This window comes from Phalangium opilio, unplaced genomic scaffold (genome assembly GCF_054372755.1).
Source record: "Phalangium opilio isolate 3A_F unplaced genomic scaffold, DU_Popi_V2 ptg000041l_1, whole genome shotgun sequence".
Taxonomy (NCBI): domain Eukaryota; kingdom Metazoa; phylum Arthropoda; class Arachnida; order Opiliones; family Phalangiidae; genus Phalangium; species Phalangium opilio.
The window spans coordinates 7,903,349-7,927,057 of record NW_028324165.1 but is presented as its reverse complement, the minus strand read 5'-3'; the positions used below and the strand labels follow the sequence as shown (position 1 = coordinate 7,927,057).

The following is a 23,709-nucleotide window of genomic DNA, read 5'->3' as shown; positions in this document are numbered from 1 at the left end:
GTCACTGGTTACAAACTGGGGCTTGTAATTTTGAAGTGATTGAAGTAGGTCATAGATTCGAGGTAAAGCGACATACGCCTGGTGAGGCGCTGCTATCAAAGGCTTAGTAATGCAGACTAAATAGGAAGATGGAAGTCCTGCAAAATTAACCACCGAGTGTAGTACTTCAATTCTCGCTTGTCGTTTTTAATTGAACTACTTATCTCGAGCTGTAAGTCTCAGGGTAGCATTACGAACTTGTATAGGAAGTGTTATACTTATCATGTAACATATCTTATAAACTTATGCTAAAACCCTGAAAAAGTAAGAGATACAATTTTTTCCATAGTGAATTGCCCCACAGCTAAGTAAGGAAAATAAAAATTCTAGAAACACTCCTGGGACTTCTTAGAGGATACTCACAACAAAAGATATAATACTGCACCATCGTGTACGTATTTTTCTAACTCACTCGGGAGAAATCCCTTGAAAATCTTGGCCTAGTTTTCTTTCCCCCATTATTACCCCCTGTAAAATTGCCTTCCCTTTGTTATTTCAACCAATCAGAGATAAGGAAAATGGGTTGTTGTTTTCTTTTAGTTATAGTTTTGGCTATACTTGTGCTTTTAACGAACCGAAGTTCACGGTTAAAACAATGAAGAAGAGAGAGAGAGAGAGAAAGGCGACTTCTCTCTGTATGGTTTTCTAATTTGTGTCGTGCGTCTAGGGGTCCTTGTAAAAGGTTCTAGGGCCTAACGAGGTTACGGTTTTGAGACATTTTAGCTTATTGACATTTCTAAACAAGCTAAGAAAGTGTGTAACCAAAACTGTATTAGAATAATAAGAATAAAAGGTAGACATAATGGTATATTTCTTTTTTCGAATTTGAAGGATTTGGTTATATAATTTTGTAGGTGTTTACCAAGGTATTTTCAGAGTTAGGCTTAATAAAACCTGTTTTTTTAACTATTTTCATTTAATTAGGCTTAGCAAAAAATTGTGTTGAAGTTAGGCATAGCAACACCTTGGGGACTTAAGTCTTAGTAAAACCTGTGTTTTTACTATTTTCATATAATTAGGTTTAGAATTTTGAAGGGAAAACCTAGGGAATTAGGCTTTATTTATTTGCAAATAATAAATAATAATAATTTACATATTTTGACAGCACGTTTATTAAAACAGGGATTCAACCATCTAATATTCCTGTTTGAACGTATTTTTTATTAGCATTACCAAATATAACAGAATGTGAGTAATACTGGACTAGTAAACTATTGTTTTTATTGTTAGAAAACAGCAGGAAAACTTGCTTTATATTTAAGTATGATCTAAAAGCATCATTAAGCAAAAGAACGCCAAGAATCCCTCAGTGTTATCGTTTACTTCCTTTTACTAAAGATAAATGAAACAAAACTTTGTTGACCCCCAAAAATAGAAGAATATCTTATATAAGTATATAGTATTTAAGCGCCTTGGTTTGTTCAAGAATTCCATTTGAAATACTGTATTTTAAATTGCAATTTATGGAGAAACCAAGATTCTTAAAGAGTACACACTCTTGGCAGAATTATCTGATAAAAAAAGTTAGAAACTTAAAAAAGGAAAATTGTTTGACCCTGATTTTTGGGGACCATATCCTGGTTTGCACTTACATAAGGTTTCAAGGAATCATTATATTTATTTACTATAGTGAAGCAAAATAACAAAATAAAAACACGCATGCGCAGTTAAGTCGAACTTGAAATATTTTATTTTTTTCAGAAAAAATATTTGTTATAGCATTGACGTATTGCGGGTAAACACTTTACAGGCGCCCATAGGAAATACATGGCCGACTTTGCCCCTTAAAGTTGGCTTCTTAAATAAAAACAAAGTTGAGGGTTTTAACTATTTCTATTGCGTTTTTTAAGCAAATATTAATATATATATACAGGGTGTTTTCGAAAAGTCCATCAATAATGAAAGGGCGTATTTATTGGGCCATTTTGAGTCGAAAATGTTCTATGACATTTTGCCGTCCGACCCACGGTTTTCGAGTTATGATTTGAATATTTTAGGGATGACCCCTTCATTAAATTAGCGCTGTCTTTCAATTTCTTAATTAAATTTAAGGGGGTCATCCGTAAATTACTCCAATCATAACTTGAAAACAGTGGCCCGGACGGAAAAATGTCATAGAACATTTTCGACTCAAAATGACCCAATAAATACGCCCTTTCATTATTGATGGACCTTTCACAAACACCCTGTATATAATTAAAGCTACTTGGTTAATTTTTAGGAACGCCATTTTCAAAGATGGTGGTATGTTCAATCTGTTTTGTTACGTCCGCCATTTTTAAAGATGGTCGCCGATATTTAAAAATCTTCCTTAATGAATACTTTCTACTTAAGAGGAACGTTCCAGTAAAACTAGTTGCAGAAATTTAGGCACTATTACTTAAATCTTGCTTTAGTTAGCAATTAACATTTTACATTTTTATATCCGCCATTTTCTAAGATGGCCACCGTTTGACAAAAATATTTCTTAATGAATATCAATTACTTAAGAGTAAATTTAAATAACTGCAAAACTAATTGCGGCTTTCTTTTAAAGCAGCATTCACATTTTACATTTATATCCGCCATTTTATAAAACGGCCGCCGTTTGAGAAAAATATTCCTTAATGAGTACCAATTACTCATTAGCTGCAAAACTAATTTCGCCTTTCTCAGTTAAAGCAATAATATAATCTAGGCATTGATGAATTTGTTAGCACTTATACTTTAACCTTCATTGCTAGTCTGCCCTTTAACAAAGGGGTAGGTAGAAATCCCTTTTAGCAATTTGTTCTCCGTTATGTTTTTACCTCTAGACTAAACCTAACCGTGTACGTGGATTAATTAATCATAGCCTTCACTCGCCTCCCTACCTGGGTGTCTCCAATTAATCATACCAAAATCTGAAGCCTCGGCTTTTCAATGTCATAAGCCTAAGTAGTCCCCGGTACTGCTAACCCTAATCTTTAAACATTCGTGACCTAGTCTTTCCCGCTTAAACCCAAATCGCGCGCGTTCGCTCGTTCGTTCGCTAATCACACCTTTTGAATATTAAAATTATTCGCTTATTTCCAGCCCCCCTTTTGTTCCTTGTCTTTCAAAAGTGCTAAGCCTTGTACTTCAAAAAAGGGGTTTAGTAACTTTAGTTTTGGTTTCAAGTGCGTCGTAATTTTAAAGGGATGTTGACGAGTAATATGAATTTGAAGCTGATATGAATGAATGCACGTATCTTTTAAAGTAATATTAGTTATTTCAGCCACCCTTAAGCCTTTGTTTTCTCATTATGCATCTATTTAATCGCGTTAACCCTTACCTAGTGTTCCGTATTGAATATACAATATGTTTCGTAAGTTTAGTCATAAGGCTGTCATACTTCTCATAAGTATGGGGTTAAATGAGTATAGGTACTCTATGAAATGGTAGATGGACGTGTCGTAAATTTTACTTGGCGAATTTGCCGGAAACCGAAACCATCGCCTACTGTGATTTCTGTCTATGCCCGTAAACCAACTCGAGCAACAGTAGACCATGCCTCTATTTTTCTCCGGTTTTTACTAGAAACCTTTAAATAAAGATGGCACTAGTGTCACTTTGAGACTTCGATTTTGTCTCGCATCGACTTGTGCAATATCCATCTCTCACCTGTTCCGTGAACCGATTCGACCAAGCAAGGAAAATCACATGCGCTCATGCCTCTCTCTCTATCTTTGTATTAGAAACTTCTAAACGTAGATGGCGCAGGGGGATCTCTTAATTTGTCTCTCATGAACAAAAATATGTTAGCCTCCTATGATTTCAATATCTACTCGTCGTATCCTGACCCGACCAAGGTCGAGAAATCTGCTCTCGTTTGAATATTTTTACTAGTTTAGTCACGTGTTACTATAACCAGATGGCACCTAAAGCTTATGCTAAATTTTAAAACCGGGGTACTATGGGTGCAATTTTTACGGTCATACGTTGGAAGAGCCATCTCGTGTTACCGCTGTGTAGTATAATTGCTATTCCAAGAGACTATAGGTCTTTATGGCAGACCTATATTTATGCATTATGGGGTTGTGAAAGGTTTAGTAAATATCCAAATTGAATTAGTATTCATAGCGCGTCGTGCTTTGGTAATATTAAACTGTTTTAGTCTTGCGAAATTTAATGTCGTACGTTCAATTCGTCTAAGGTAAAGGTCATAACATTAAAGTTTTCGCGACTTAGTAATATTCAATCAAATATGTTTCATTTATTATAATATTTTCCATTAGATCTTTTGATGGATTATGGATTAAAGAATATTTGGTATCAAAGTGTTTTCATGAACACGTTACGAGAAACTTTTGTATTATAGCAAAAAGTGATATCTATTTTATTAGGGAGAAGGTATAAATTCGCCCCCACATTTCCAGCTTTATCTCCAGTCCAAACGTACATAGGTCCGGAGTTAATCCCCGCCGCCTGTAAATTACAACCAGCATCTCATTGGTGCTTGAAAACTCACGTCAGCGCGACGCCAATGACGATGACTAAAATTACGTATTTTTCGACTGAGGAGAGGCGAAATAGCCCGGCCTCCTTTTACGTCCCCCCCCTTGTGGTTTGAAAGGGACTGGGACTATGGCGCGCGAATACTTAGGCACCTGCTCCCTAATAAACTAGATATCGCTTCTTGATTATAGTCATGGATATTATTTCGAAAATAAAAAGTTAAATTTCATCCCCCTTAATTTATGCCACTAGACTTATAATATTAATTTAAATATTTTGAACCCCTCTAACGTGTATCGATTGCAAGAATTGAGGCAGCCCTTGACCGACTATAATTTTATAGCGGTCAGCTAATTTTCCACTGCAGTAAAAAGGCCGTCGGTTTTTCTAGGACTGTATATAAGTAGTGCATAATTTTCACGGTCTGCTGAGTATTATTATACCATGCATTATGGTAAATATATACAGGGTTTCCTAAAAGAGGGACCGAAGTACAGTGAATGGATTGCATGGTTCTGTGTGAAATCAATCAATTTTGAGAATAAAAAATGTTCCATACTTTTTGACCATGACCAGCCGATTTTGAATGCCCCATAAGGGATGCATGCACCCTCTATCACAAGTTATGATTTGGTTTGTGTTTTAGGGATGACCCCTTAATTAAATTAGAAATCATTGTCTTAATCAGTTTCTTCATTAAATTGAAGGGGCCATCCGTAAAATACTCCGATCATAACTTAATTGTTAACTGGGTAAAATTGGTGGTCATAGAAGTATAGAGTTACATTTTCGATCCTAAAAATTGATTGATTTGATTTCCCATAGAACCATCCCTTTCGCTGTACTTCGATCCCATAATTACACCCTCTCTTTATGGAGAACACCCTGTATGTTTTTATCTTTTAAATAAACCACAACCTATTACCCTTGTATCACTTAGTTCGTAGGAGAAACAAGTACCATGGAAATGTAATGGTCTTGGACTCATGGTCAATAAATAGTTTTGCGGAAAACCATTTGGAAATTACCATGAAAAAACCATCTTCTCAGTGGTTGGTTGTACTAAATTTCTGTTGTGACTTGTACACGGTTTTTTTCTTTTTTGATCAATGCAAGACAACTGTCATGTTAGTCATAACTAGAAACCAATAGCTGATTCATAAATATGTTATGGAAGTATGACCGGGGTTACTGTTTTTGTTGACGTTACAAAGGTCCTTTCAGAGACACACACCGAAAATACAGGTTATATGTAATTAAGTGATCGGGTTTCCTTCCTGAACGCACCAACAACGTTGCCAAAAAATTAGTTCTTAAGTTTGAATCGCCTAGCTTGAAGTTAATATATGAGTTAGTACAAATTTTATTATATGCAAATTGCAGTAATGGTAAGGATACAGTAAATGCAATTGAAATGGAGATTATTAGCAACTAATTAATAGCAAAATAACTTGGCCCAGGAATGGATAAACTTACTAATTGGAAAAAACTACTATTTTAGATTTAAAAAATATACACCATAAAAAATAATTTAGTTTTTTTCAGAATATCTGTTAACAAGGTTATATAGTCGAGCTTGTTTTGTAAATGGGTCATACTCCTCATGATGTTCCAATAACAAGAGTCTTTTTTAATAAAAATTTTCAAAAAACTTTCTTTTTCAGTTGAAAATATCGGTTCTTTTAAATTCATCAAGTAAACCAAATTTTAAAATGAAACAAAAGAACCTGAAATCCCTAGCAGACGAACAGTAAAAATACGTCTGCTGTAATTAAAATTTAATTGGCAATTAACTTCCGTTAACACGATTGCTAATTACAGTTAAAAGAACCCTTGGGTAATTTTAGAAATAATCATCAATTTGTGAGTCTAAATTTATCCTTGTTATTGAACTGCGGTATAAGAAGTTAAACATTTGCAATACACTTTATTATCTGAAGTTAAAAATAACTTTCAAATTGCAAAAACCCTCGATCGCTTTAATGACCGTTAGCTCCTTCTCGTAATAATTCTATTTCAGTTCTTTATTCATACCATAATATTTGATTTTTACTGACGTCAGTACGATCAGTTAGTTTAACCCTATCATAGACATCTTAAATATATAAAATGATTAACTGTTCTCAATGAAAAACTTCCGATATTGAACCCAAAATTAGTGACCTAAGAGGTTAAAAATCGTGCATGCACGTTACGAAATTAGGATAAAAAAAACGTTTTCAATTATCATTTAAACCAATAATTAATTGCAATACGAAATTAACAATAAATCGTGTGGAATCAAAGGTCTCTTTATTATTGCTACACCCTCTCAGGTTCGTAGATCTACTTTTTATTATAAACAGAAGGGGATAATAGAAGAAGGATGACACTCTGTATCCTCTTAATACGTTGGTTATGCAGGCTCACCTCTTTTCTCTACTCTACCACTCATCAGACTTCAGATGGACATCGCACCGTGCTAGGGTGAATTTTGTAACTGTTTGGTATTTACTAAATCCTTAGCAAACCTTGATTATCTTGACGTGGGAAAAAAATCCCCAAGCGCATGCGCCTTGGTTAGCAAATAGTTAAGTAGCGCTAATAGAGTAATGATGAACTATTTAGATGATTAGATCACGTATGAATGATTCGGTTTAAAAACCTTGCTCTAATAAATGTAAATTCTGATGATGTTAGGAAGAATCATGTTACAATTACCCTGGTCGCTTTGTGGTGGCACACTTCTCTCGAAGAGAAGTATTATATACTTCTGATATAACCAATTTATTCCATCATCTAAAGTACTACTAAAAGTACTAGTTATTTGAAATATCTATGACATCACTCATAACAGGAAATTGGGTACTAATAATAAAGTCAAAGTTGACTTATAATATAATAATAGAACTGTTAAACTATATATCCCATAACCATTAGTTGAACAAACCTCGATAGAACATACTCTCTCTCCGTCGCTTGTAAATTGTACTGGTTAACGTTACCAGCTGCTGATATCCTGATAGCCTCTTTAATATTGTCCTAAACGTTGAAGGAAACGAAACGACTTATTGACCGTCCCAAAGTCTTATGGCAAGAACTTCTATACGATATCTATAAACACTGCTCTGTATTGTTCTGTATGTTTGTGGTAATACAGTTAATGCTAAAGAAGGCCTATGGTTTCTTAGGTTTCTATGGGATGTCTTGGGTTTGTCTGTATTCAAGGAGGGTTAACGAATAGAGTGGAAGATGATGGGAATTAATCTTTCTGCAGGGAGATATAAAAATATAGTAATGGGTTCCCGCCTTTTCTGCAGCCCTTTGCGTAGTGTCATTAGGGGTCCCATTTTCTTTTTTTTTTCACAAAATGGGCGTCTTTAAGTTATATTGAACTGGCTTCGTTGGCTAACTTATTAATGGAATTTGATATCTTTAAATTTTTATAGAAAATTTTAAATGCTAATGCTTTTTTGGAAAATTTTATAAGTTTATATGCAAGATATTATGTATAACTAATTCCTGAACCAACTAGGTTTAATTGCGAGCACTTTGTACTTAGTTTAGGCCCTGGTTTAGGGTGCTTTAAACAGCGCGAACTAATGGGAAATTTAGGGGAAACACTGCATGGACTTGGGACGTAAAATGGGATAAATTTTGTCTCTCAATGTCTAGTACATTTAGTTTTACTGAAAAGAATTTTTCACTAAATTTGGAAACTGTTTGCTAATTTGCAACGGTATATTACCATTGAAAATTACGCTATCATGTAAATCGGTAAGTTACGGACTCGCATCTGTAACTCATCCGATAGCGCGTGAAATTTCATTTCAAATTTCATCACTTGATTTTACAGTCAAAATTAAATCATAGGCCTACTTTTAATATAAATGCTTTACTGTATATGCACACTAGTTCAAATGACGAAAATTTGCAAACATGTTTACTATCTTTACATGGCGCAATTTTGAATAGAAAATTTGGGAAACAAGCTTTACTAGCTAATTTACACGGCGCAATTTTGAATAGAAAATTTGGGAAACAAGCTTTACTAGCTTTACACGGCGCAATTTTGAATAGAAAATTTGGGAAACATGTTTAACTACTTTACACGGCGCAATTTTGAATAGAAAATTTGGGAAGCATGTTTACTTGCTTTACACGGCGCAATTTTAAATAGAAAATTTGGGAATCATGTTGTATACTAGCTTTACACGGCGCAATTTTGAATAGAAAATTTGGGAAACAAGCTTTACTAGCTAATTTACACGGCGCAATTTTGAATAGAAAATTTGGGAAGCATGTTTACTTGCTTTACACGGCGCAATTTTAAATAGAAAATTTGGAAAACATGTTTTACTAGCTTTACACGGCGCAATTTTAAATAGAAAATTTGGAAAACATGTTTTACTAGCTTTACACGGCGCAATTTTGAATAGAAAATTTGGGAAACATGTTTACTAGCTTTACACGGCGCAATTTTGAATAGAAAATTTGGGAAACATGTTTACTAGCTTTACACGGCGCAATTTTGAATAGAAAATTTGGGAAACATGTTTACTAGCTTTACACGGCGCAATTTTGAATAGAAAATTTGCGAAACATGTTTACTAGCTTTACACGGCGCAATTTTGAATAGAAAATTTGGGAAACATGTTTACTAGCTTTACACGGCGCAATTTTGAATAGAAAATTTGGGAAACATGTTTACTAGCTTTACACGGCGCAATTTTGAATAGAAAATTTGGGAAACATGTTTACTAGCTTTACACGGCGCAATTTTGAATAGAAAATTTGGGAATCATGTTGTATACTAGCTTTACATGGCACAATTTTGTATAGAAAATTTGGGAAACATGTTTTACTAGCTTTACATGGCGCAATTTTGAATAGAAAATAGTCTATATTCCGTATTCAACAGTGCACCTTCAAATTTAATCTTATGTTTACTAGCTTTACTGGTCAATTAAATAGACAATTAAGTCTATTTTCTTGTTTAGCACATTCAAATTAGGAACAAATGCAATTCATTTTGTACTTAAAGTTGTTTTAAACCGTGCAGCACTTAAAAACAAAAAAGTTGAAACGGAAGCAAATGTTTACCTGTTTTCCAGGGCATCCTCTAACATCCAATAATTGTTCAATAACTTTATCAATGTTCAAATCATTTTTATTCTTATTGGTCATTGTATTAGCTGCACCTTGCACGGGCATCGGATTGTTCTTGCGCTTCTTCGGTCCTAATCCGAAGAAACTCCAATGTCCGTTGCAATTATCTCTTTCAACGTATTCACCTATTGTCACAAACAATTTAACTTCCCTTCAAAATATGATTCTTTAAAACCTTCTCTGCACACGTTTTGTCAAATAACACTGCACGAGGGTAGCTTATACCTAAGCCTAAATTAACTCATGGCTCTTAAGTCAAGTCTCCAAGTTGAAAAGCGTTAAAGATAACAACGTTCAAACGTTGACTATTGCAGTTCCGTGTATGAAACCATTGCCGCGAACCGTTGTCCGCAGTGTCTGAGTCGGGACTAGTGCAGCGTGTTTCTCTGGCACTGGCTTGGGTTAAGTTATAGCCTATCAGAGGAGGGATTCAGTTTTCAGAGGAAGCCCGGACGGAGTTCTAAGGATTGGGTTGGTCACGTGGTTAGTGATATATCGAGGGGTTGGATAGGGTTTTATTAGGGTTTTCCTACAGGATCGAGCGTCATCTTTCGGTTGCGAAGGGAAGGAGTGCCTGCAAAGGACTTTATAATGTGTACGGGACTTGTATATGGTGACTTATGGTGTGCGCCAATAGGTTATGGCGGCGTGGTTACCAGAACCTTTGAGTGGGTTGGATTAAGTTAGTAGATCAATTTGAGTAGGGATTTGACTATGAAAACACTACGACATCTTATGATAAAGTTTATTATAGGAGATACAGAGCACAATGAAATATAATATTTCAACTAATGACATCATTAGATAGAGTTTTTCTTGTAGAAATGACGTCATTTGATTCACTTTAACTTTGTAGAATGACGTCAGTTTAAGGCTGTTTTTCTTTGTAGAAATGACGTCATTTGATTCACTTTAACTTTGTAGAATGACGTCAGTTTAAGGCTGTTTTTCTTTGTAGAATGACGTCAGTTTAAGGCTGTTTTTCTTTGTAGAAATGACGTCAGTGGAAGGCTATTTTTCTTTGTAGAAATGACGTCAGTGGAAGGCTATTTTTCTTTGTAGAAATGACGTCAGTGGAAGGCTGTTTTTCTTTGTAGAAATTACGTCAGTGGAAGGCTGTTTTTCTTTGTAGAAATTACGTCAGTGCATGAAAGTCTGTTTTTCTTTGTAGAAATTACGTCAGTGGAAGGCTGTTTCCTTTGTAGAAATGACGTCAGTGGAAGGCTGTTTTTCTTTGTAGAAATTACGTCAGTGGAAGGCTGTTTTTCTTTGTAGAAATTACGTCAGTGGAAGGCTGTTTTTCTTTGTAGAAATTACGTCAGTGGAAGGCTGTTTTTCTTTGTAGAATTTACGTCAGTGAAAGTCTGTTTTTCTTTGTAGAAATTACGTCAGTGAAAGTCTGTTTTTCTTTGTAGAAATTACGTCAGTGAAAGTCTGTTTTTCTTTGTAGAAATTACGTCAGTGAAAGTCTGTTTTTCTTTGTAAAAATTACGTCAGTGGAAGTCTGTTTCCTTTGTAGAAATTACGTCAGTGGAAGTCTGTTTCCTTTGTAGAAATGACGTCATTTTAAGACTGTTTCCTTTGTAGAAATGACGTCATTTTTGGGCCGTTTTCCTTTGTAGAAATGACGTCATTTTTTGGCCTTTTTCCTTTGTAGAAATGACGTCATTTTTGAGGCCGTTTTCCTTTGTAGAAATGCAACCTAAAATGTTCATTTTCCCATTACTCATTACTAAACGATAGTTTTCAACTAATCTTTAATAATGTTGGATGAATTATTATTAATAGCTTCAGTCCCAAATTTTGCCAAGTATCCGACTCCTCGAGAATTTCCATTTCTCCCGCTAAGCCTCGCGGGCTTAGTAGATTCGGTTGCTATGGTTACTCTTTTCTTTTCCTCTTTCCGGGAATGTATATATAGCTGGTTTCAGTTACTTGGGAACTTAGTTATATGATAGTTGTTAGGCATTGGCTTTGCTAAAAACCTACCTTGATACTCGAGTGAAAAATAAAATTCTTCGGTCTGCCACCGTTTTGAATAGTAATTGCATATTTTGTTTTAGGTTAGATAAATAATTAATTAGTTTTTAAATGTTAATTAAAGGAACTTTGTTGTTTTCACGCATTACCGGCGTCGTGAAAAAAATATATTTTCAACTTTGTTATAACATGAGCTGAGCGCTGAAGATATTGTTACTCTTCTAATTTGCCACGAGGGTCTAATTATTCTCAAATATACCCTTCTCACAAGTGAAAGGGTGCAGTGTGAAAATTACGCCGTAATTTGTAGCGTAAATTACCGTTCAAATTAATATATCAAAATTCTAAAATAAATCATATTGATAGTTTTTAAGCTAAATAATGAAAAATACCACTTTTTATAGCATTTTTATTTATTTTATCAAATAAGTACGCATGCATGCTTTGGTAGAGCCAGGGATAGATTTATTTTTAGAAGTAGGAATGGAGAAGAGAGTAATCTGGGCACGCGTCAAAGTCCCGGACCCCATTCCACGGGACGGGGGGTATGAAAGAAGAGGCGGCCGGTTCATAGCGACAGAGGTAAAAAGGAATTACGTATTTTTCGCCGTCCCCGTCAGCAACGTCATCAAAACGTAGTTTAAGTGAGCCAATAAGATAATTTAAACTTTTCGTTACGTGTTGGAGGGAGGGGCTCTATGCTGGGTGGTCTATGAGTCGGACTGACTAACCGTTCTCCATTCCTACTTCTAAAATCAAATCTATCCCTGTTAGGGCAAAATTTTAAGTGCAACACGATTTAAAACATGAAGCTTTTAGACTATTTTCCAAGCGAAAGAAAGAAGAATTCGGCGCTAAATTACCACGGTAATTACCAAGTTAATTACCATATAATCTGATAAAGCAGTATATATTACCATGCATTTAGAACCCTAAGATGAATCAGTATTACATTCCAATTTTTATTTATTAACTTATTATCTTATTACATGAATCTATAGTCATCAGAATACATTCATAGAATATTTTAGTAATCACACGAGCAGATTGTAGTGCCACTGGGACGGTTTTCTCTACACCTTGACCTGGTATCTTTGAATATACATGCAGTATACTTGCAGTCAGAATCGCCATTACAAACTGAAAATAATTATTAAAACAAACAAGTTAATGCCAATGGTAAAGTTCTTAACGTAGTGAAGATGATATTGATAATATGTTCGGTCTAAAAGTAGCCATAGCATAGATAAAAGCAGGGATAGATTTAATTTTAGAAGTAGGAATGGAGAACGGTTAGTATTTACTTCCGTCCGACTCATAGACCACCCAGTATAGAGCCCCTCCCTCCAACACGCAACGAAAAGTTTAAATAATCTTATTGGCTGACTTAAACTACGTTTTGATGACCTTGTTGACGGGGACGACGAAAAGTACTTTGTTATTCCTTTTTACCTCTGTCGCTATGACCCGTCCGCCTCTTCTTTCATAGCCCCCTCCGTCCCGTGGAAGGGGGTCCGGGACTTTGACGCGCGGCCCACATTACTCTGTTCTCCATACCTACTTCTAAAATTAAATCTATCCCTGATAAAAGCAAAAGTTATTCTCTGATTTTAGCTTTGGATAAACCAAGAAATACATGTGGGGTTTTTTTAATTTTAAATCAATTTTGTGACGAAAAAATGTAACTTCTGTGACTGATTTTGCCCCAAGGGATACCCTAAACCAGTTATGAATTATGATTAGCGTGTTTTAGGGATGACCTCTTAATAAAATTAGCAGTTTCATGATTAAATTTAAGGGGGTCATCCGTAAAATACTACAATCATTACTTGAAAACGGGTTTCACTTTGTAATGTATAAGTTACATTTTTGACTTAAAATTGATGATTTCCGATATAACTATCCCCATAATTACAGTTACCCTTTTCATAACACCCTGTATATTCTCAAATTAAAGAAAATTATCCTAAAGGTACATTAATTAAACCAGAATTTTGAATTAAATTATTTATATTTTAATTACTTACATATAACTGCAACTGCAGGAACTGCATACGAATGTACATTAGTGACCATAACCAATACTAAACATAACATCAAAATTTTTGCGTCCATATTTAACAACCAGTTTTAAAGTCACTTGAATTAAAGAAACTTTCGCCTATAACTGATATGATAATATTTTGCTTATATAGACTGATAATTAAAATTAATTACAAAATTTACGAGTATAGACGTAAATTAATGTTTATGACTGTAGCGTCAGCGCCATTTTTCTTTTTAAGCCAATCAACACCTTCCAAGTTTTGTTAAGTAGAACGTCAGCACCTAGCAGTTGTCCATATGAAGACAAACGATTCTTCAAAAAAATAAGTGAATAAATTAAACTAAAATTAATAATTTATCGTCTTTTGGGTTGTCAATGATTGTCAACCATAGCGCCATATCTTACTCGATATTAAAGCTCTTTGCTAATTAATTTATATCAACAAGCGATATCTAGTTTATTAGGGAGAAAGTTTGCCTAAGTATTCGCGCGCCATAGTCCCAGTCCCCCTTTCAAAATATAAGGGGGGACGTAAATGGAGGCCGGGGCTAATTCTCCTCTCCTCAGTCGGAAAATATGACTGTAATTTTCGTCATTCGCGTCGTGCTGACGCGAGTTTTCAAGTACCAATGAGATGCTGGTTGTAATTTAGTGGCGGGGATTAACTCCGGGCCTACTATACGTTTGGACTGGCGATAAAGCTGGAAATGTGCTGGCGATTTTATACCTTCGCCCCACTGTTAATCATCCCTGATTTTTTTTCTTATGAGACATGAAACCGTATAGAAAACCCGTTAAATTCATTAAAACACTCAAGCTCGATCCAATTGAAACCAAATTTTATTCATTTTCTTAATGTTTTTATTACATGATTCAAGTAATTAGAATACAAGTAAAATATTTATTTAGGTTTACACTCACACACTCTGGTATACCCTTCCACGCACTTTGGAATTTTATTACCACTGCATTTAAAGTTGCTGCATTCAGAATCTTTTCTACATGTAGGTCTATGTATACACTGGCAAGATAATGCCTTGTACCCAGTAGTGTAACTAAATTTCTTGCATTTTGGATCTTCACGATCGTCTTTGCATATGATGATGTTGGTGCAATCAGAATCTTTTTCACATTCTGGAATTATTTAAAAATAGTTTTACAAAGAGGAATTATAGGTAAAAAGCCCTTATGGAAGTGAAAATAGCTGTAAATTATTGCAATCGGCGTTAATCGTCAACTCATGTTGCCACATTGCACGGCTAGTCTCGATGCTCGGTTTTCAGTTCACTTTCTTGTGAACCCTTTTTTTGCTGGATGTCGCCCTTTAAAGTGACTGTAAAACTGTTGGCGGAAAAAGGCACCCGATCACCACCCCCAGACCCCACTCCCGTTGCGTTTCCTAGAACCGTCGACCCTAGCAAAGCTATAGCAAAGGCAGTGTTATTGGCCCTGTTGCCGGGTAAGGCACACCCAAAAATACGAAAATGCCTTGACAATATTTTCCCGGAAACAGAAAGATGCCTAAGTGTTCGCGCGCCATAGTCCCAGTCCCCCTTTCAAAATACAAGGTGGGGGGGGGGGTCTATTTCGCCACTCCTCAGTCGATCATTTTCGTCTTGCTAGCTTTTTTAGAGACTATGCGTTTCCTTTAACCCACTCATTCTGTATAGCCAAAATAGCCAGCATTGCACGTCCCAACTTAAACTATGTTCACACTTACACAGGAAGCGGTTCAGAGCTGGTGTGCCCAGCTAGTTTTGAAATAATCTTCATTACCATTTCTAAGCGATTTCAACAGCTACGGTTCTCACTTTACGAAGCTAGTGCTTCACCGAAAACTAGTCTCATCCCAGCTGAATTTACCCCAAAAACTAGTCTCATCCCAGCTGAATTTACCCCAAAAACTAGTCTCATCCCAGCTGAATTTACCCCAAAAACTAGTCTCATCCCAGCTGAATTTACCCCAAAAACTAGTCTCATCCCAGCTGAATTTACCCCGAAAACTAGTCTCATCCCAGCTGAATTTACCCCGAAAACTAGTCTCATAACCCGCTGAATTTACCCCAAAAACTAGTCTCATAACCCGCTGAATTTACCCCAAAAACTAGTCTCATAACCCGCTGAATTTACCCCAAAAACTAGTCTCATAACCCGCTGAATTTACCCCAAAAACTAGTCTCATAACCCGCTGAATTTACCCCAAAAACTAGTCTCATAACCCGCTGAATTTACCCCAAAAACTAGTCTCATAACCCGCTGAATTTACCCCAAAAACTAGTCTCATAACCCGCTGAATTTACCCCAAAAACTAGTCTCATAACCCGCTGAATTTACCCCAAAAACTAGTCTCATAACCCGCTGAATTTACCCCAAAAACTAGTCTCATAACCCGCTGAATTTACCCCAAAAACTAGTCTCATAACCCGCTGAATTTACCCCAAAAACTAGTCTCATAACCCGCTGAATTTACCCCAAAAACTAGTCTCATAACCAGCTGAATTTACCTGAATATTCCCAGCACCGACCTTCGCTGTCGCATTCTGCAATTATATAAAAATAGTTGTTTTCAAAAAGACAATTTATAGTAATTTTTGCACGCAAATATTAAGTTATTGCGTAAGTAGAAAATTAGGTTGATAGACGGTGGAAAATTAGGTTGATAGACGGTGGAAAGTTAGGTTGATAGACGGTGGAAAGTTAGGTTGATAGACGGTGGAAAATTAGGTTGATAGACGATGGAAAGTTAGGTTGATAGATAGACGGTGGAAAGTTAGGTTGATAGATAGACGGTGGAAAGTTAGGTTGATAGATCGACGGCGGAAAGTTAGGTTGATAGACGGTGGAAAGTTGGGTTGATAGACGGTGGAAAGTTGGGTTGATAGACGGTGGAAAGTTGGGTTGATAGACGGTGGAAAGTTGGGTTGATAGACGGTGGAAAGTTGGGTTGATAGACGGTGGAAAGTTGGGTTGATAGACGGTGGAAAGTTGGGTTGATAGACGGTGGAAAGTTGGGTTGATAGACGGTGGAAAGTTGGGTTGATAGACGGTGGAAAGTTGGGTTGATAGACGGTGGAAAGTTGGGTTGATAGACGGTGGAAAGTTGGGTTGATAGACGGTGGAAAGTTGGGTTGATAGACGGTGGAAAGTTGGGTTGATAGACGGTGGAAAGTTGGGTTGATAGACGGTGGAAAGTTGGGTTGATAGACGGTGGAAAGTTGGGTTGATAGACGGTGGAAAGTTGGGTTGATAGACGGTGGAAAGTTGGGTTGATAGACGGTGGAAAGTTGGGTTGATAGACGGTGGAAAGTTGGGTTGATAGACGGTGGAAAGTTGGGTTGATAGACGGTGGAAAGTTGGGTTGATAGACGGTGGAAAGTTGGGTTGATAGACGGTGGAAAGTTGGGTTGATAGACGGTGGAAAGTTAGGTTGCTATCGGTTTCATTGGGTTAAATAAACAGTTGAGTTTAAATATTCGGTTAAATTCGATAGCGGTTCCAATAATTGTTTGTTATCGACAATTAGTTAATTTACGACATTGGTCAGCATAAGTATAAAGATTCAAAGCTTCTTCACAAAGTTAATTTCTTATTTATCCATTACTTACTTCTAGGTAGGATTATTTCACTTCTAGGTTTTCCCCAACATACCGCGCCAGAGGTCAAAAAAATATCAATCAAAGTTAAGCAAAGAATTAAAATTTTAACCTGCATTTTAGCCCGTTACTACCACGAAATTATCGGTTGATGTTTGATATGGTATTCTGGTCTCAATGAAACTCCGCCAAGAATTGGTATACTGTTCTTCTCGAGACTAAGGTATATATACCCTGTATCTGATTGTCAAAATTGTAATATTTACGAGCATCGACGAGTTATAGTGTAATATTTATTGCCATCTGTAACGTCAGCGCCATTTACCCTTTTGCACCAATCGTTGCCTTCCAAGTATTTCATCTACAACACCTGATATTTGTCCAAATGGAAGCGAATGCTTTGTCGAATACCGGTGCGTAGCAACAGCGAACAAGTAGGCCAATAAATAAAGTAGACTGTAATTACTAATTACTGTCTTCAGGGTTAATTAATTGTCAACCGTGTCGTCATAAAGATGCTCGTTTAAATCAGATCAATTTATACCCCGATTGTGTTTCAATTATATTATAAAATCCAAGTTGAATTAAAACCCATATATTTAAAACGAGAGCTGGAGAGAATCATTATTTATTTATTGTTTAAAATCAAATGATTTAAATCGCCTTTCTTTTCATTTCGGCTTGATTTAATAGGGGTTTTTAAATAATTACCAATCAGTTAATGGTTAATGCTAAGCAAACTATAGACTGTATGAATTTACTTGCCGAGCATTAATCGAGTAAAATTCTAGAAAAGGCACGTCGTCTGCTAAAGTTAAATCAGCTCTTGTTTTATACGGGATTTACGAGAGGTATTTCTGTGGGCGCTGCCATAACCTGTCGGCGGCCTTTAGTCAGTGGCTGACATTCCCTGTCGTCGAACGCGCTCCGTAGCCTTGGCAGAGCAGTAACGTCCCTGTCAAATTTCAGCTTTCAAAGTTAAGGGGTTTGGGCTGTGCGTTAATTATCAGTCGGTCTTTGATTAATAAATTTAACAAACAGTCGGGCTATATAAATTAGCATCCATATGATGCCACGGTTGGAAACCCCGAAGGACAGTAAATTAGTAACTACAGTCCATTTTATTCACCTATTTGATCGCGGTTGCTGTGCGGAATTCTGGGAAAACTAAGGGAAATATTTGGGAAAAAAACCTGGAAAACTAAGGGAAATATTTGGGAAAAAACTTGGAAAACTAAGGGAAATATTTGGAAAAAAACTTGGAAAACCAAGGGAAATATATGGGAAAAAACTTGCAAAACTAAGGGAAATATATGGGAAAAAACTTTGAAAACAAAGGGAAATATATGGGAAAAAAAACTTGGAAAACAAAGGGAAATGTATGGGATAAAACCTGCAAAACAAAGGGAAATGTATGGGGAAACACCTGCAAAACAAAGGGAAATGTATGGGAAAACACCTGCAAAACAAAGGGAAATGTATGGGAAACACCTGCAAAACAAAGGGAAATGTATGGGAAAACACCTGCAAAACAAAGGGAAATGTATGGAAAAACACCTGCAAAACAAAGGGAAATGTATGGAAAAACACCTGCAAAACAAAGGGAAATGTATGGGAAAACACCTGCAAAACAAAGGGAAATGTATGTGAAAAAACTCTTGAAACTAAGGGAAATCACTAAATAGTCTATTAATTTGATCAAATCCTCAAACGCTTTAAATTGTACGCTTGATCCAATTCATTGAAATCAATTGGTATTTATGTTATTAATTTTTTTTATTCCATGATTCTATAGTCATTAGAATACAATCATTACATTCATATATTATGTTAAGCTATGCACACACATACTTTCCATGAAACCGTTTTCCCCCTAACGCATCGTGGCCTTTCACCTTCGCCTGAACATTTATATTTTTTACTGACGCATTCATTATCACCTTCACACTCTGCAATTGTTCAAGAGTTTAGTTGCTTTTAAAAAAATAATTTAATAAGTAATGTTTTAAAGTTCTTGCGCTAGTATTGGAACCGTTGGTCACTCTAAACATATCTGTCATAATTTAAGGGAGACTGTGTTCTTTGGGAAATCGAGTTTGAGTCGAAAATGTCCTAATTTCTATCAGGGAGGAGAGACTTGAGAGGGAGTAATAAAGTAAAGTGAATAGGCGAGTTCGTTCGCTTCGTGGCTAAACTCGTTTCTCTCCGGCGCTGGCTCTGCCACTCTTCGCGGTGACCGCGCGCATGCGTCAAATTTAAAAACCGGCTTTGAACTGGAAGAGGAAGGTTGTTTTTGAATATCCGTCATGGTGAAGTATAAGAAGTGTTGTTGAGTCTCTCCTCCCTGGCGGTAGTAAACGACGTCACTCGTTCTTGCGCGTAAGCTAAAATCGTGGAACGGAGATAGAAATTCCGACCCTCACTTTTTTTTTCCCGCTTACCATTTGTATGACTGTTTTTTTAGCATTAGATCAACACTTCCTCTCAAGTCTCTCCTCCCTGCTTCTATTGCCATTTTTCCGTCCGGGCCATGGTTTTCGAGTTATGATTCGAGTTTAGTGTTTTAGGGATAACCCCTTAATTATATTTATGGGGTCATCCGTAAAATACTCAAATCTTACATTTTCGAGTGAAAATCGCCTTATTCTTTCAAATAAAATTCTGATCTTGATTATTCTCTTTCTACAATATACCTAATTAGTTACTTGTGTGGGTATATGCGTTGAAACCAAATGAATCTACAATCGTACCCATAATCAAAATTAAGCAAAAAATTATAATTTCAGTATTCATTTTTTGCTCGTTTTTAAGTTACGTGAAAAAACCTTCGGTGTTTTTCTCGAGATGAAGCTTTGCCAGGTAAATTGGTACTGTTATTCTCGAAACCTAATCTGACAAATTATAGAATCGCGATATTTACGAGTATCGATAAACTATCGTAATATTTATAGCCATCTGTAACATTAGCGCCATTTACCCCTTTTAAACCAATCATCGCCTTCCAAGTATAGTGTATTTCAACTACGACACCCGAGAATTGTCCAATTCGAAGCGTACGATTCGTCGAATCCCGCGTAGCAATTGAACAAATAGGTGAATAAATTAGAATGTAATTACTAATCAACTATCTTCCGGGTTGTCAACCATGGCGTCATATAGGTGCTCGATTTGGGTTAATTTATACCTCGACTGTTTGTTAAATCAGGGATAGTAATGTGGGCGCGCGTCAAAGTCCCGGACCCCCTTCCACGGGACGGGGGGGGGGTATGAAAGAAGAGGCGGGTCATAGCGAAAGAGGTAAAAAGGAATTACGTATTTTTCGCCGTCCCCGTCAGCAACGTCATCAAAACGTAGTTTAAGTGAGCAGCCAATAAGACCATTTAAACTTTTCCTTACGTGTTGGAGGGAGGGGCTCTATACTTTCGTCATTCGCGTCGTGCTGACGCGAGTTTTCAAGTACCAATGAGATGCTGGTTGTAATTTAGAGGCCAGGATTAACTCCGGACCTACTATACGTTTGGACTGGAGATAAAACTAGAAATGTGCAGGCGATTTTATACCTTCGCCCTAACAAACTAGATATTGCTTCTTGTTTCTGTTTGTTAAAATTAGAAAAAATACGAGCTAAATTCTCGCTTGTACTTCTATAGCGGCCTAGGCCTTTTGAAGTTTGAACATGACACATACCTAGAACCACGGATTTATAATAGAAGCTTACGCTTCCTGGATATTTCACTGTAGCCCTCAGTAAGGCATTTTGATTTTAAACACATTTATATCATACAATTCACGCGGATGGGGAGGGGACTGGGGGCTGATGACGTAGAAATTGAGGCAAACTTTTTTCTCTCGGCGCGCGTGCGCGCGCGCTTTTCTAAAAATTGTTTCGCGCGCACTATTAAAAATTAAAACTTAAGCGCGTGAAAAACTTCCACCCCCCTCTGAATTTGCCTCAAATTCTACGTCACAAACGCGCGTGTCAGGCTGGTACTAGCTCGCGCCATTTCAGACGAGGAATAAATGTTGTGCGCGTTTTAAGGCGAGTGGAATATCCAGGAAGCGTAAGCTTCTATTATAAATCCATGCTAGAACTTTGTTTTCCACTAACTTTTCAAATAATATTCGTAAAAACCAAAGTTTATTTTAAAACACTCTTTGGTATTGTTTACAATGAATAATTTAAATGATATCAAGTAATTAAAAGTTATTTTTCCCAATCATTTTACCGGAAATACTCAATTAGCAAATTCGAGCTTCAAACTGGAAATGTTATTATACAGGACCGGTGTTCCAAAAAGGGACGGTGTTTGTAGGGCCGAATTATAGAGGGCTGGTTTCGAATTAATCCAATATGAAACGGAGGATACTGCGCCCGCCCATTTCCTGGAAAAGGGTATATCAACACTGCCCCTTAATTTCTGACAGACCTTTTTGAAACACCCTGTTTGTATGTTTTGAACTTATATTCTACATAATTATAATTAATCCCAATATTTTTTTGATTTTTATTCTTTTTTTGTACTTTTTTTAATTTTACGATGCCCTATTCCAACTCCACTATTAATCATCCGTGATTTTATTATGACGTATGAAACCGTAAAGAAAACCCGTTAAAATCATTAAAACACTCAAGCTCGATCCAATTGAAACCAACTTTTATTCATTTTCTTAATGTTTTTATTACATGATTCAAGTAATTAGAATACAAGTAAAATATTTATGTACGTTTTTGTTTACAACGGCAACTAAATGCCGCGAACCCATTACCAAAGCATCTTGGATATTCATCTTTTGGGCATCTGAGGTTGGTGCATTCTGAATCTTTGTGACATTCTGGAATTAGTTAAAAATAGTTTTACAAAGAGGAATTTTAGGTAAAATGCCCTTATGGAAATGAAAATAGCTGTAAATTAATGCAATCGGCGTTGATCGTCAACTTATGTTGCCACATTGCACGGCTAGTCTCGATGGTCGGTTTTCAGTTCACTTTCTAGTGAACCCTTTTTTTTTGCTGGATGTCGCCCTTTAAAGTGACTGTAAAACTGTTGGCGGAAAAAGGCACCCGATCACCACCCCCAGACCCCACTCCCGTTGCGTTTCCTAGAACCGTCGACCCTAGCAAAGCTATAGCAAAGGCAGTGTTATTGGCCCTGTTGCCGGGTAAGGCACACCCAAAAATACGAAAATGCCTTGACAATATTTTCCCGGAAACAGAAAGATGCCTAAGTGTTCGCGCGCCATAGTCCCAGTCCCCCTTTCAAAATACAAGGTGGGGGGGGGGTCTATTTCGCCACTCCTCAGTCGATCATTTTCGTCTTGCTAGCTTTTTTAGAGACTATGCGTTTCCTTTAACCCACTCATTCTGTATAGCCAAAATAGCCAGCATTGCACGTCCCAACTATGTTCACACTTACACAGGAAGCGGTTCAGAGCTGGTGTGCCCAGCTAGTTTTGAAATAATCTTCATTACCTGTTCTAAGCGATTTCAACAGCTACGGTTCTCACTTTACGAAGCTAGTGCTTCCCCGAAAACTAGTCTCATCCCAGCTGAATTTACCCCAAAAACTAGTCTCATCCCAGCTGAATTTACCCCAAAAACTAGTCTCATCCCAGCTGAATTTACCCCAAAAACTAGTCTCATCCCAGCTGAATTTACCCCAAAAACTAGTCTCATCAAAGCTGAATTTACCCCAAAAACTAGTCTCATCCCAGCTGAATTTACCCCAAAAACTAGTCTCATCCCAGTTGAATTTACCCCAAAAACTAGTCTCATCCCAGTTGAATTTACCCCGAAAACTAGTCTCATCCCAGTTGAATTTACCCCAAAAACTAGTCTCATCCCAGCTGAATTTACCCCGAAAACTAGTCTCATCCCAGTTGAATTTACCCCAAAAACTAGTCTCATCAAAGCTGAATTTACCCCAAAAACTAGTCTCATCAAAGCTGAATTTACCCCAAAAACTAGTCTCATCAAAGCTGAATTTACCCCAAAAACTAGTCTCATCCCAGCTGAATTTACCCCAAAAACTAGTCTCATCAAAGCTGAATTTACCCCAAAAACTAGTCTCATCCCAGCTGAATTTACCCCAAAAACTAGTCTCATCCCAGCTGAATTTACCCCAAAAACTAGTCTCATCCCAGCTGAATTTACCCCGAAAACTAGTCTCATCCCAGTTGAATTTACCCCAAAAACTAGTCTCATCCCAGCTGAATTTACCCCAAAAACTAGTCTCATCCCAGCTGAATTTACCCCAAAAACTAGTCTCATCCCAGCTGAATTTACCCCAAAAACTAGTCTCATCCCAGCTGAATTTACCCCAAAAACTAGTCTCATCCCAGCTGAATTTACCCCGAAAACTAGTCTCATCCCAGCTGAATTTACCCCGAAAACTAGTCTCATCCCAGCTGAATTTACCCCGAAAACTAGTCTCATCCCAGCTGAATTTA

General features: G+C 36.7%; 1 protein-coding gene and 1 long non-coding RNA gene across 3 annotated transcripts in view; one reads left to right on the top strand and one right to left on the bottom strand.

The window, feature by feature from the left end:
- Positions 1–9,986, bottom strand: part of LOC149679724 (uncharacterized) — a 34,787-nt gene extending 24,801 nt beyond the window's left edge. Inside the window, exon 1 of the mRNA XM_089835531.1 lies at positions 9,577–9,986. Within this exon, the coding sequence (XP_089691657.1) occupies positions 9,577–9,687 (111 nt within the window). The 5' untranslated portion in view covers positions 9,688–9,986. The remainder of the gene's footprint in view (positions 1–9,576) is intronic.
- LOC149679720 (uncharacterized) overlaps positions 1–23,709 on the top strand; it is a 109,003-nt gene that overhangs the window by 18,428 nt on the left and 66,866 nt on the right. The gene's annotated exons all lie outside the window — the stretch shown is intronic.